The sequence below is a fragment of the Medicago truncatula genome, chromosome 5 (assembly GCF_003473485.1).
Source record: "Medicago truncatula cultivar Jemalong A17 chromosome 5, MtrunA17r5.0-ANR, whole genome shotgun sequence".
Lineage (NCBI taxonomy): Eukaryota > Viridiplantae > Streptophyta > Magnoliopsida > Fabales > Fabaceae > Medicago > Medicago truncatula.
In genome coordinates this window covers 16,133,019-16,146,722 of record NC_053046.1, presented here as the reverse complement: position 1 = coordinate 16,146,722, position 13,704 = coordinate 16,133,019, and the positions used below count along the sequence as shown (strand labels likewise).

Here is a 13,704-nt window from a genome sequence, read left to right as displayed (position 1 = left end):
CTAGAATGATGCATGAAAAAGGAGAATGATGTTTGGACTGTATATACAAGAGACGTGAAATACATGGGTGTAATTGTCGGATGTGTTTGAGTAGGGGTTATGCAAGCGTCGAATTTTAGTTTGTGTGGGTTGGGTGTAGGGATGTTCTCCAATCTACAGCATGTTGTTTCTTGGTGTTTTTGTAAGAGTAATAACTGATTCACTCACTGCATTGGTATCAATACAATTTCTAGCAATCTTCTACTCAAATTCGTACTCAACTCCAAAGTTCTTTACCAAAAGACAATTGTTTAATGTTTATGGACGCCTGCTTTTTTATACACATACAACTGTGAGACCTAATTAATCACATGTAAAAATATGATTGGTTTAGTTGAGTATATATATATATATAGTTTAATCAATTAATACTAAAAATTATGGCTAATTCATGTAGTTGAATTAATCACAATTTTGGTTGCAAACTGAATTAACCTTTTTAAGGTAATTAATTAGGTGCACACGAGTAAAAAACAAGTGTAAGAATAAAAACTAGGGAGCTTGTTTTTATTCTTAAAAACTACCCTCATATTTGATGAGATAAATAAATTAGCCAATATGACTCTTAAAAACCACCCTCACCCAAATTTACCAATTCAGATGAGATAAATAAACTATTTTTTCCTAGTCCACTCATCCGAAAGGACACTCTACAGATTAACGTGAAACTCACTGCAGATAAATAGTCAATTAATATTCCAAATCAAAATAGTCAAAAGTATGCAAAGTGTGAAAAATATTTGATGATTTTAAAAGCATCGCTTCATTTTATTTATTCTTTTTCAGGATTTGGTGAAAATTAATTCACCATGTTCTCTACAAATTCTTAAAGAAATATAAACGATATTTCCCGAGTACTAATGAACACAACTATTTATATTTTGATCTAAAAAAAATAACCTCCTTAATTCCCTATTTCAGGAGTTTCTAAGAGCAGCTTATCTTGATTGCTTATGATACTTACTTTTTGTGGGCCCGAACTGCCACATTGCATCTAAGAAATCTCTAAGCAATTTTAATCATTTTTACTCCAATGGTAATCTATCTCAATAAGCAACCTATACTTGACCCTACCCATGATGTGATATCATAATAATATGACTCAATTTTATGTAAAAATCAACACCTGCACTTGTAACCATTCACAATCTTAAATGAACATGGTGGTCACAACTCAAAAATCTGCTCTCTAACTTGAGATTTAATTAAAAAAAATTACAGCACAAGATATACCATGTTATTGCCGCTTCCTCCTATCAAAAATATACAATACCAATTGTGTCAATTCTATTGGTTTCTTGTCCAAATAAGACAGAGCAGCAGCAGCAGACAAACTCCAAAAAGAAAGAATTATGTTGTTGATGATAACCCTCCACCACTTAAACAGTGAAACTTCTCTTTTTTCTTAAAGACAAATCTACAGTAATAGCAGAAAGAAGTAACTACATACAGGGAGATATATGAAGTTACAAAAAATAATCCGGTGTCTTTCGTGTAGTGTCAGGCTCAATTTGCCTCGGAGCTGGATCAAACTGCAGAAAATTCTGATCCATATTCTCTCCAATTTCCAGAATGGCAGCCATATTCCCACATCGGTAGCAGTAATTTGGAGCACTAAAAACAGTCACCACATTCTTCTCCTAAAAGAGTAATAAAAAAAGACAGTGAATACATAGAGCGTAATAGGTATCCTTGAAATGAATCAAAGTGTTACAGTCAATCACCTGGCACCAATTATATCCTTCCATCACAAGCTGGTGAGCTCTAGATATCAGCGAGAGACCATTTGTGTGGTTGAACTGAGCAGCTATATCCTGTCCAAATGTATATCCAGCACCACGTGGAGATATTCCCCAACCACAACGATCGTCTGGATCAGACCACAAGAGATCACACATTGGTCCTTCATGCGGAACCTATGTATTGAAAAGCACAATTGTTACTTACCAGGCAATATATCTGGTCAACCTCTACAACATGGTTTTAGGCAATACAGAAATGAAATACTAATTGAGGGAAAGATGAGAGATCCAAAGAGCATAGAGCAGCTAGTAAGGCTGAAGCAAATAATTAATAGTTGATTCAACCAAAAAGAAAATGCAGACAACTTTCTAAACTAATGACGAAATGAAACATCTTGAAAGCAATTACAAACTACAATGAAGAATTGCAAGTTGAAATATCAAATAAAATATATTACTTTGCATACCATACTTTAGGGGGAAAATGATCATTAACTCAAACGTGATTTCCATAAAAATGTTCTTAGTATCAAATAGTTTGCAAGAGTAAGATATTGCCAGTTACAATAGCCATTTAATAACACACAAACCTCCTGTATGCGATCCAAGGCGCGGATATTATCCAGTGTATCCAAAGATGGCGAGAGACCTCCATGCAAACAGAAAATCTGCAATAAAAAAGGATGTTAGACAATGGTATAAAGAAATCAGATAAACATTTAGAAACATATTTAAGCTCAAACCTGACTCTCAATGAGGGCAGTCAGAGGTAAATAATCAAACAAATCGGTAAAGAATTTCCAGACATTGGCATTTCCATATTTTCTCAAACATTCGTCATAGAAACCATACCTGAAATGGTAAGAAAACAAATTAACAACTTCCAAAATAAAATTCCTTTTATGTTTCTTATATTCAAAGATTACATTTTTCTCTTTTCCAATTTCATATCATCCCAAACCAATAACAGATTTGGCATTCACAAGTATGAACCACGTAATTCACGTCTGCACAATAGCACATTCACTCAGATACGCATACAAGCCAGATATAATGTTTCATTTGTGCGATCCATGATGCTATTGGTAAAACCACTATCCATTCACCATACATTTTACAACTCTTTCTCTAAAGCCTTAAAAACTCACTAAAACACTATCCACAGCATCAGCCAGAATATTGAGAAAGATATAGAAAAATAAGAACATCATAATACGATTACAAAAAATCAAGTTGCGGCTCCTAACCGAACCCCCCCACATTGAACTTTGCATTAAGATAGATGGAGCCAACAGAAAGTTGTATAACACAAACACAAATGGAGCAACATAAAGTTGTATAACACAAACACAAACACAACGAATAGAGTCATTAGAGATGCTCATCATTAAACTATTCTTAAACTTTAAGCAAGAATTATAATGAAACTTCAGCTTAAACATGATAATATTTACATACACAAATAGAAATAAGTAATTCGAGAAGTGTTCTTACACTTGAGTAATTTGACGGCTCTCATGATTTCCCCTGAGAATTGTAATTCTATCTCTATAGCGTACTTTCAGTGCCACCAAAAGTGAAACAGTCTCCACTGAATAGTACCCACGATCTGCATAAATTTATGCCAGAATTATTAGGAAATTGTAGTGGTTCCCACAGATGCAAAAAATCTAATCTGAACATAATTAAATGCAGTAAGCGAATCAACGGATGTTTATGGCCAAAGTTGGCACCTTATTACATCTGAACCTAGTAACATCCTCAGATATTGAAGTTGTTAAGCCTCGTAACCTTCCCTCAAAATATATTACAGTAACACTCAATTTTGATACCTCAATACACTTAACAGACATTTATGTCATTTTTATGCTATCAGCAAATTCCATCAAAATATACACCATGACAATAGATAATAGAAAACTTCACTTAGCACTGACATTTATTCTATAAAATCCTCTCATACAAGTTTCAATGTCCATCAACAGTTCAATGAACAATCTCTCTTTTGTCATCACTCGCCACTCTTAGACACAAACTTAAAACATTAAGAAAAACACAACTACCAAGACTATTTTACATTTATCCAATTTTTTGAGCTCAAACTTATATCTCCCCATTTCTTAATTGTGTTGCACATTGGCACCGCCCTAACCCCCTACGATGAGACAGTAACCGCACTCCCATAACATGATCAGTATATCCAAATCCAAACAAAAAATCTATCATATATGAATAACATTAACAATCATTGCAACAGAAAAGCAGGACGGGGACAAGATAAATAAAAAGACAAGTTTTATTAAATAATTCTCCTTTAAACAAATGGCACATACTAAAACCAAGATCTAATAAAATGAGATTATCATACATTTCAACAGTGACATGAAGCTATAAGTTATAACACAATACGGACAAAGAAATGGTCAAGATTTAGTGAGGCAACTAATAATACATGCATAAAACAAACTAGCGTGACATTTAAAAAAGTTAGTACTTAATCCATATAACATTGTCAGGGTAAAGATTTTTACACTGTCAATCGATCGTAATCGACTGATCATTTAAAATGTTTGACTTTAATCATAACTACTTCTAAAATCAAACATATGATTGGTTGTGATTTGTTGAAAGGGCAAAACTTTCTACACTGTATCAAGATTGAACTAAAAACTTTGACTACTCACATGATCTCGACATTGCTTTGATTTTGATCCAAACTAGCCGACTACATATCAATATACAGCGAAAAAAGCAGCTAAATCATATTGCTTCAACAGTTACACAACAAACATGACAATTTTACACAATCACTGACCAATTAGTCAAACAAATACAACCGACTAAAAAGAGCAATTTCCATTTTTCAGAAAACATCATAAACAAAACCCTTTCCAAAAAAGACTCCAACATATAAACAAAGCAATTAATACAACATCAAATCAAAGCATAAAACAAAAAACTACCAAAATTCACCAATAATTTATCAAACTCTATATATACATCAAATTCACCTCATAAAACCAACCAAAATTCGAACTTCAAATCCAACCCACCAAACAATCATCAAAAATCAATAAAATATACTCAAATACAACACAAAACCAATAATTCATTTCAAGAACAAAAATTACCAAAATATAAAATCAAACCTCAAGCACATAAAATTCACCTCATAAAACCAAAAATCACACCCTATATGCATCAAATTCACCTCATAAACCAAGAATTACCAAAACCAAAATTCAAACCCTATATATACATCAAATTCAGCTCATCAAACCAAGAATCACCAAAACCGAAAACCAAACACTATATAAATCAAATTAACCTCATAAAACCAAAAATCAAACCCTAAATAAATCAAATTAACCTCAAGAAAACAAAAAATTAGGAATTTTGAGAATCGAATTCAAGAAACTAACCTACATAATCTCCCATAAAGAGATAATTAGTATCCGGAGCATTTCCACCAATCCGAAAAAGCTCAATCAGATCATAAAATTGACCATGAATATCACCACAAACCGTAACCGGACACTTCACCGGTTGAACGTTCCATTCCTCAACAAGAATCGCCCTCGCCTGATCACATAGCGCCTTCACATCCGCCTCCGGTAAAGGCTTGCACTCCATCAGACTCTCGATCTGCCGATCCAGATCCGCGTGTGACGGCATGGTTGAAAGATTGTTCTTCAGATCCGATGAGATCGGAGATCAGTCGGCGACGGTCGCCGGAGATTCGTCGGAGAAGATAAAGATGAAGATGAGGGTTTGGTGCGAAAGAAAGAGAAAGAGAGCGAAACGATGCGTTTTGAGAATAATGGTTTCTTTATATTACTGGTTCTTGTATTAATCATTTCATTTGGTTGAGTTTTTTTTTTTTGGTTTTTTTTTCTTCTTTGAATTCAATCTTGTAGTTTTTCTGGTGAAAATGAAAATGGGAAGAAATGAGTATAATAATTAGAGAGATACTATAAAGAGATACTCGAAACAAAAAATATTTTTAAAAAGTAGTCATTTTTTGTTCCAATAATCTTTTACTATTATATTGAAATTTTAAAATAGTTTTTGATTCTACACAACCACAACGTTATTTAAAATATTTATTAATGTTAAAATTATCTTTCAATGTTGATAATAACTTTTTCTTATAAGTAATGATATTTTTATTTTGTGGTAGTCTGTGTTCGAACCTCGGACGTTTATCATACCAACTGAGCTAAGCTCGTGAGAATTTATAAGGAATAATATAACAATAAATAGGTAGGACAGATATTATTAAGTAATTTCAAGAACTTATATGACATTATTAACAAAACATTTCGAGGTTATTGACTATTTCGATTAGCATAGTGCATAATCACCGACTCTTCTACAATTTTGATACATCGATGGACTATTATACACGTGTGAAATTTATGGATTAAAATAAAAATAAAAAACAAAAAAATACCAGGCGGCATGACATGTATGGTTGACTGGGTCAAAATTGAGGTTTTGCAAAAGGGTGTAAACATGAGGGTCACTTTTGCCGTTTTCTTAAAAGGGGGCCAAAACGGCTACATTTGAAAACTTAGGGGGTGAATAATGCGTTTAAGCCTAAAATAATTGACGTGTCATATGTTGATGGGAGAACAACACTAACCGGATGTAGGGTACCACACATAAGTTTTCTCCATCTATAAAAAAGAAGATTTATTTTTATATAAATCTAATATTCATATTGATTTGTTCATTCTTGAAAACAAAAACAACCCTTAACTTCACGTCGCCGTTTACAATAGCAAGCCAAACCCTAAAGTCGATGGAAATGGAGAAATCTGTTGCGGCAAAAATTAAAAAGGTTAGAAATGATATACCTGATGATCTTGTCTTCTTTATTTTGTCAAAATTGTATGTGAAATCATTGAATCGTTTTGGATGCGTACACAAATCGTGGTCTAGCTTATTTAAAAACCCTTATTTCATGAGCATGTTTCGCAAATATTTATTATGTCAGAATCATTCTTATTACAAGGATACCTCTTTACTCCAACTTGAAACTGTGACCATCGATTATGAACTTAAATTTGTGTTATATTCTCTTTTTGGTGAGAGGTGTCAGAATAAAACTAAATTAGACTGGCCAAATCCATTTGAAGAGGCTGACCCTGAATTTGATATGGTGGGATCCGGTAGTATTAATGGGATTCTTTGCCTAGTTAGCAAATCACAACCAAATAATAGAGTTGTATTGTGGAATCCAACTACCGATGAATTTAAGGTTGTTTTGATTAGCCTTCGTGAGTCTGTACGCTATGTGGATGTTGAAATTACTAGACATGGTTTTGGTTATGTTTCTATTGGAGATGAATATAAGGTGATTAGACAGTTAATGTATAATCCAAAAAGTAACATTGATAATGACATTGATGATTTATCATTAGAAGATGTATCTTATGAACTCTTGTGGGAGATATATAGCCTACGAAGTAACTCGTGGAGGAAACTTCTCTAATGTCCCTTATGATTATAGAGAAGATGGAATTTGCTTGGATGGAATGTGTCATTGGTTGGGTGAAGATGGCTATGACATTGATAGAGTTGATGAGGTATATCTATTATCATTTGATCTAAGCAAATAGGCCTTCCTGATAACACCCATATCCTTAGAGTGTGATAGTCGAATTTTTCAAATGGCATGGAAAGACTTGGTGGTTTTAAATGAATTCTTGCTTTAATATTACATTATAAACAAAATGATACTTTTCATATATATGTTTTATGGAATTCTCTGGGAGTATATTTATGCTCAAATAAGTTGAGGGCTTGATGCCCTAGATTGGTACCACATGCATGATTAAGAGGATTAAGTTGCATATGTTAGTCAAAGTTGTCAAGTTTTAAGTTGTTGTTCCAAGATATTGGAGTCATATAAGTTGTTGATGTTGTCCAAATTGTACACGTTGTGGAGTCCATGCATACTCATTTAAGTTGGGGGTTTGATGCCTTGGAACCTTTGCTCAACACGTTGGGGGCTTGATGCCCTGGAGCCTTTGCTCAAATAAGTTGAGGGCTTGATGTCCTGGGAGTATATTTATGCTCAAATAAGTTGAGGGCTTGATGCCCTGGTTGGTACCACATGCATGATTAAGAAGTTGAAGTTGCATATGTTGAGTTTAAGTTGTAGAAGTCGCATTGTCGTTGTCGTTAAGTTGTCATTTGTCAATGAGTTATTAATGAAGAACTATGTGAAGTATTAATATTTATTAATCGTTGTTGTTTATGTTGTTACAAAATGATGTTTATGTTGTTACAAAATGATGTTTATGTTGTGATGTTTATGTTGTTATATGATGATGTTTATAATGTGAAATATATGATGTTATAAGATGATGTTTATGATGTGATGTTTATGTTGTGAAGTATATGATGTTATAAGATGATGTTTATGATGTGAAGTATATGATGTTATAAGATGATGTTTATGATGTGACGTTTATGTTGTTACAAAATGATGCTTATGATGTGAAGTATATGTTGTTATATGATGATGTTTATGATGGGAAGTATATGATGTTATAAGATGATGTTTATGATATGACGTTTATGTTGTTACAAAATGATGTGTTATAAGATGATGTTTATGATGTGAAGTATATGATGTTATAAGATGATGTTTATGATTTGATTATTATGTGTTATATGATGACGTATATAATGTGATGAATATGAAGTTAATGATGATTAGAAGTTGATTGAGCTATTAATGAAGTACTATATGAAGAATTATTATTATTAATTGATGATGTTTAAGTTGTTAAATGCATTTGATGAATTATATGCTTATTATTATTGAATGTGAAATCTCACCCCTTCTGCTTGGAAATGTTGGCTTTACAATTGAGTAACTTGCATGTAATCAAGGTTAGCTGTTGAAGTGAGTGACTCTCTCACGTGTCGTCTTAGGGTCGCTCTGATACGTAACGGGAAGGAGATCTTGATTGTTTTCCATGTGTTGTGTATTTATTATGAATTTATGTTGAAGATTTGTCTAGACTGGATTTTAAATAAGTTGTTTAAGTTGAGGCCGTTGTGCCAACACGAAGTTGAATTTAAATGTTTTCCGCTGCATTAAGATTTAAATTGATGACATGATATGATTGAAATAAATAGTAATTTTACTATATTTATATTTAAAAGAAGTGTAGCATCCTGTTTAGTTGTTTACTCTGATTTTATGCAAAAATTTTCAAGTTGGGAAAACGGGGTGTTACACATAGACCCACCAAAAAGTCACACCAACAAATCACCAAAACATATTTGCAATTAGAAAACACTGTCGATTTTTTTGAACTTCCGCTAATATGCAAGAACAACCAATGTAACAAAGAAACCAAGTACTTAAACTTTACAACAAATCTTGCACTTTATTGGAACTTGCCAAAGCAATAAATATTTCTTGAGATTGAAATAGATAAATGAAGGGACGACAAAAGATGTTGTAGAACAAAGATGTTACAAAAGATAAATGTTTATTGAAGAGTCAAAAAATCACCATAGTTTATTGGCCTAAAGCAAAACATTATGAAAGTAATATATATGGTTTCTGTCCCTGATTCATTCGAAAACTCTACCTTCATCATTTTGTCAGCTATCCTCAAATTTTCAGATAAAGTCTCGGCAGCTGCCGCGGCATTCACTTCATCAACAAACTGTACAACACCATCACCCCTGCTAAGTAGTGAGACCTCATCGAATATACCAAAGGGAAGAAAAACCTAAAAATAAAAGAAAAAAATGTCAGTCATCTCAATATTGTATTTCTAGTAACCTAAAAAAATAGAGGGAGCATAATGTTGAATACAAGAATACTGTTAGCGTGAGCTGTCAATAGAGTAAGAAAAGGGAAGAAATTATGTGCAATATCCCATTCTTTATGGGTCAACCATAATTCTAGTTTCTGACTATGTATAGTAGTAATTAGATTTTATTACACTACCTTTATGGTCTGATGTATATATTTGTACAATTGAGAGAAGAAACATACAAGAAAACATAGAGTACTGTTTTGACAAATACCTCTATTAGATGTTTCTTGGTCATTTTTGGGTGGAGGTTTGACACAATCAGCCTTCGATTCTTCTTTACTGCATATGGTCTTGTCACGACAGTTGGATTGACTAATTTTTTTTGAATCATTTCGACATCAAGAAAACGTCCCATAAAACGGTTGTCCATGACAAATTGACAAAGGAGCAAACTTGGCATCCACAAATTGAATATAACTGCAGTTTAATATGTCAACTTAGAGGAAGCAATTAGCGAAAGGACCAAAATAAACCAATATAGATTGTAATCTACAATAAGGAGCATGCCCATCAACTGTTTTCCCATTATCTATTAGAAGCATCTTTTTCACCTGGAAATGAGGTACATACACACTATTTTTAAGAAGATGATCTTGATTAAGAAATGAATTTATCTTTAAAGAAAAATAAATAAGATCAACTGACCATGGCAGCTTTAGAAAAGTATTCGTTGACATTCTCATACGTTAACATTATTTGGGGCAACTCGACGAAAATAATTTTTTGTAGCCATTCTAAATCTTCAGGTGTCGCAAAAGCATGTTGAAGGAACGCAGGAACTTCTGGTGGCCTGCAATTGCCAATTCAAACAAGCATAAGATCAAGGTTTCATTTAACAATTTCCAATTATGAAGGTCATGTCAGTCACATACCTCTCAGCATGACTTCTCTCCCTACTATGTCTGTTCCATTCCCTCTCACCACCGCCATCTCTTGTAACGCCCTATTTTATTATTTATTTATTTTATTGAGTTTAGATGTCTTTTATAATTTGATCGATTTATTTTGATGAGTGATATTTTGTTATGTTATATAATGATATTTATTAGTATAATATATATGTTATCTGGTGTGGAAATATATTTGTTATTTTGTGTAGAAATATATATGTTATCTCGTGTAAAAATATATTCGTTATTTGGTGTAGAGATATATTTGTTATCTGGTGTAGAAATATATTTGTTATTTTTTGTAGAAATATTACATTATTTGGTGTAGAAATATTATGTTATTTGATGTAGAAAGATGGCAAAAGTTATGGTGCATAAGCCATAACTTATGCACCATGAATAAGGTGTTCACAACCATCAGATCAATTGGACACTTGTAATAATCCTACGGTCTTCAGCTCAGACCCCACAATATGATTGCACAAATCCCTTATTCTACGATCACCGAAGCATTCCACGGCGTCACTGAAGCATTCCACCGTCACTATGTGATTTTCCGGCTAAGGTTGTGCGACCCTTGCCCGACGTGGTTTTCCGGCTACTTCACGGCGTGATTTCGCTGATTTTTAATGGCAAACCTTGCTCGCCGCTCCGACGTCGTATTCCCAGCTCGCCGGTCGTTGTTTCATTGTCTAAGGTTGCAAGAATTTCACCCTTGCTCGTCGCCGGTCGTCGTTTCATTGTCTAAGGTTGTACGAATTTCACCCTTGCTCGCCGGTCCGACGGTGGTTATGAAATGACGGTGGTTCTAACACAGCGACGGCGGCCATTCAACTGATCGGCGACGACGAGGGTGAGCGATTCGTTTGGTTTTGTTTTGAGCGATTCGTTTTCGTTTTCGTTTCGTTTTCGTTTCGTTTCTGGTGGTGATGAACACAGTGACTGTGGTGGCGATGAACACAGCGACCGGCGAGGTTGTGGTGAGCGACGGTGGTTTGGAGAGAAATGACGGTGACGGTTATGGTGAACGTGAACGACGTGTTATTGTTTTTGAAGAAATGAAATGAGGTTCTGTTTTTGGAGAGAAACAAAATGGGTTTTAGTTTGATTTCATTTGGTTTGGGGGGGGGGGGTGTATGACAAAATGAGTTGAAGTGTAGGAAGCAATTATGCACTGTGCATAAGGAAATCCTTATGCACTATAACCACACCCAAGAAAGATTATGTTATTTGGTGTAGAAATATATATACATTAAAATAGAATATTGAGGCCGAGGGGCAGAATAGGAATAAGGGAGAATGTGTTAGGTTTATAAAAAGAAATGTTTTCCGCTGCAATGTAATTTGAATTATTGATAAAAGATGTTTTAAATAAATAGTAATTTTTCTCTATTTATCTTAAAGAAGTGTGACATCCTGTTTAAGTTGGATACTCTGATTAATATGTATTATTTTACATTTTGGGAAAACGGGATGTTACAATTGGTATCAGAGCAGGTCGGTCCGTCCGGCTAAGTAGTTGAGTCGTTTGTGTCGTGTGACAGTTGAATACTGTTGTTGTGATTTCTGATTAATGGTTATATTTTATTATGTGATCATGTTTGACTGACTAACTTTAATGTGGTGTATGTGTATTGTTGAAGTTTCTATTTGGCTATACATAGTTTAAGATATTTAAGCAATAATTAAAATCATTTTCTCTCGTGCTCTGAATTTTGAGGACGAAATTCTTTTAAGGGGGTAGAGTTGTAACGCCCTATTTTATTATTTATTTATTTTATTGAGTTTAGATGTCTTTTTTTAATTTGGTCGATTTATTTTGATGAGTGATATTTTGTTATGTTATATGTTGGTATTTATTAGTATAATATATATGTTATCTGGTTTAGAAATACTAGATCGTCTACCCGTGCTGCCGCACATGTCATATATAGCTAAAAACATTAGTTGAACTTCATTCTAATATGTCAAACGTAATTAATACAACTTATGTGACAACCCGTGCGCTATAATACACATAATTTTTTGACTAAGATGACCTTAATATTATTTTTTTAACATCATTGTCAATGTTCATACATTATGGAAAATTTCTTTGTATACGACATTGGTAGTAGTATCATTGCAATTACCATTTTCATCGGTTAAGATAACATATCAATTTCAATTTAGATTTCCATTTTCATTCCCGTTAACTTTCCTTCCTAGTAAATGAGAGTGTATTTCGATCCACGTTGGTGAGGCCAGTATATAGGTCGGAAATGCATTCAGGTACCTACCTACCCAATCTTATGTAACAGGGATTAAAGAGTGGATTATTAGTTTATTTTAAATGTCATTTACCTTATAACACTTTACTATTTTGTATTTAATCTTGTTTTGTGCCTCATATGAAATCAATAAGATAGTGATATCTGTTATTTTGTGTAGAAATATATATGTTATCTGGTGTAGAAATATATTTGTTATTTGGTGTAGAGATATATTTGTTATCTGGTGTTGAAATATATTTGTTATTTTGTGTAGAAATATTATGTTATTTGGTGTAGAAGTAGAAATATTATGTTATTTGGTGTAGAAATATAATGCTATTTGGTGTCGAAATATTACATTATTTGGTGTAGAAATATTATGTTATTCGGTGTAGAAATATTATGTTATTTGACGTAGAAATATTACATTATTTGGTGTATAAATATATATATATATATATATATATATATATATATATATATATATATATATTAAAATAGAATATTGAGGCTGAGGGGCAGAATATGAATAAGGGAGAATGTGTTAGGTTTATAAAAAGAAATGTTTTCCGCTGCGATGTAATTTGAATTATTGATAAAAGTTGTTTTAAATAAATAGTAATTTTTCTCTATTATCTTTTAAAGAAGTGTGACATCCTGTTTTAAGTTGGATACTCTGATTATTATGTATTATTTTACATGTTGGGAAAACGGAGTGTTACAATTGGTACCAGAGCAGGTCGGTCCGTCCGGCCAAGTAGTTGAGTCGTTTGTATCGTGTGACAGGTTAATAGTGTCGTTGTGTTTTCTGATTAATGATTATGTTTTATTATGTGATCATGTTTGACTGACTATCTTTAACGTGATGTAGGTGTATTGTTTGAAGTTTTTATTTGGCTATATATAATTTAAGCAATAATTAAATTCATTT

The 13,704-nt window shown here is 33.0% G+C and overlaps 1 protein-coding gene across 1 annotated transcript; it reads right to left on the bottom strand.

The window, feature by feature from the left end:
* Positions 1–1,145: 1,145 nt before the first annotated feature.
* On the bottom strand, positions 1,146–5,726 carry LOC11406603 (serine/threonine-protein phosphatase PP2A catalytic subunit). Its single transcript, XM_003613436.4, has 6 exons — positions 5,204–5,726; positions 3,276–3,390; positions 2,525–2,633; positions 2,372–2,449; positions 1,764–1,955; positions 1,146–1,679 (listed from the first exon to the last, which is right to left on the bottom strand). Exons 1-6 carry the CDS (start codon positions 5,454–5,456, stop codon positions 1,506–1,508), a joined length of 921 nt encoding a protein of 306 aa, XP_003613484.1. The 5' UTR covers positions 5,457–5,726; the 3' UTR covers positions 1,146–1,505.
* Between the last annotated feature and the right edge of the window lie 7,978 nt (positions 5,727–13,704).

Bases quoted from the DNA above. Each gene is read 5' to 3' on its own strand.
- LOC11406603 (XM_003613436.4), bottom strand. From the start codon at position 5,456: ATGCCGTCACACGCGGATCTGGATCGGCAGATCGAGAGTCTGATGGAG. The intron at 2,450-2,524 runs GTTTGAGCTTAA...TTTTTATTGCAG, and splicing joins CTGCCCTCATTGAGAGTCAG to ATTTTCTGTTTGCATGGAGG. The intron at 1,680-1,763 runs GTGATTGACTGT...TTACTCTTTTAG, and splicing joins AAGGATATAATTGGTGCCAG to GAGAAGAATGTGGTGACTGT.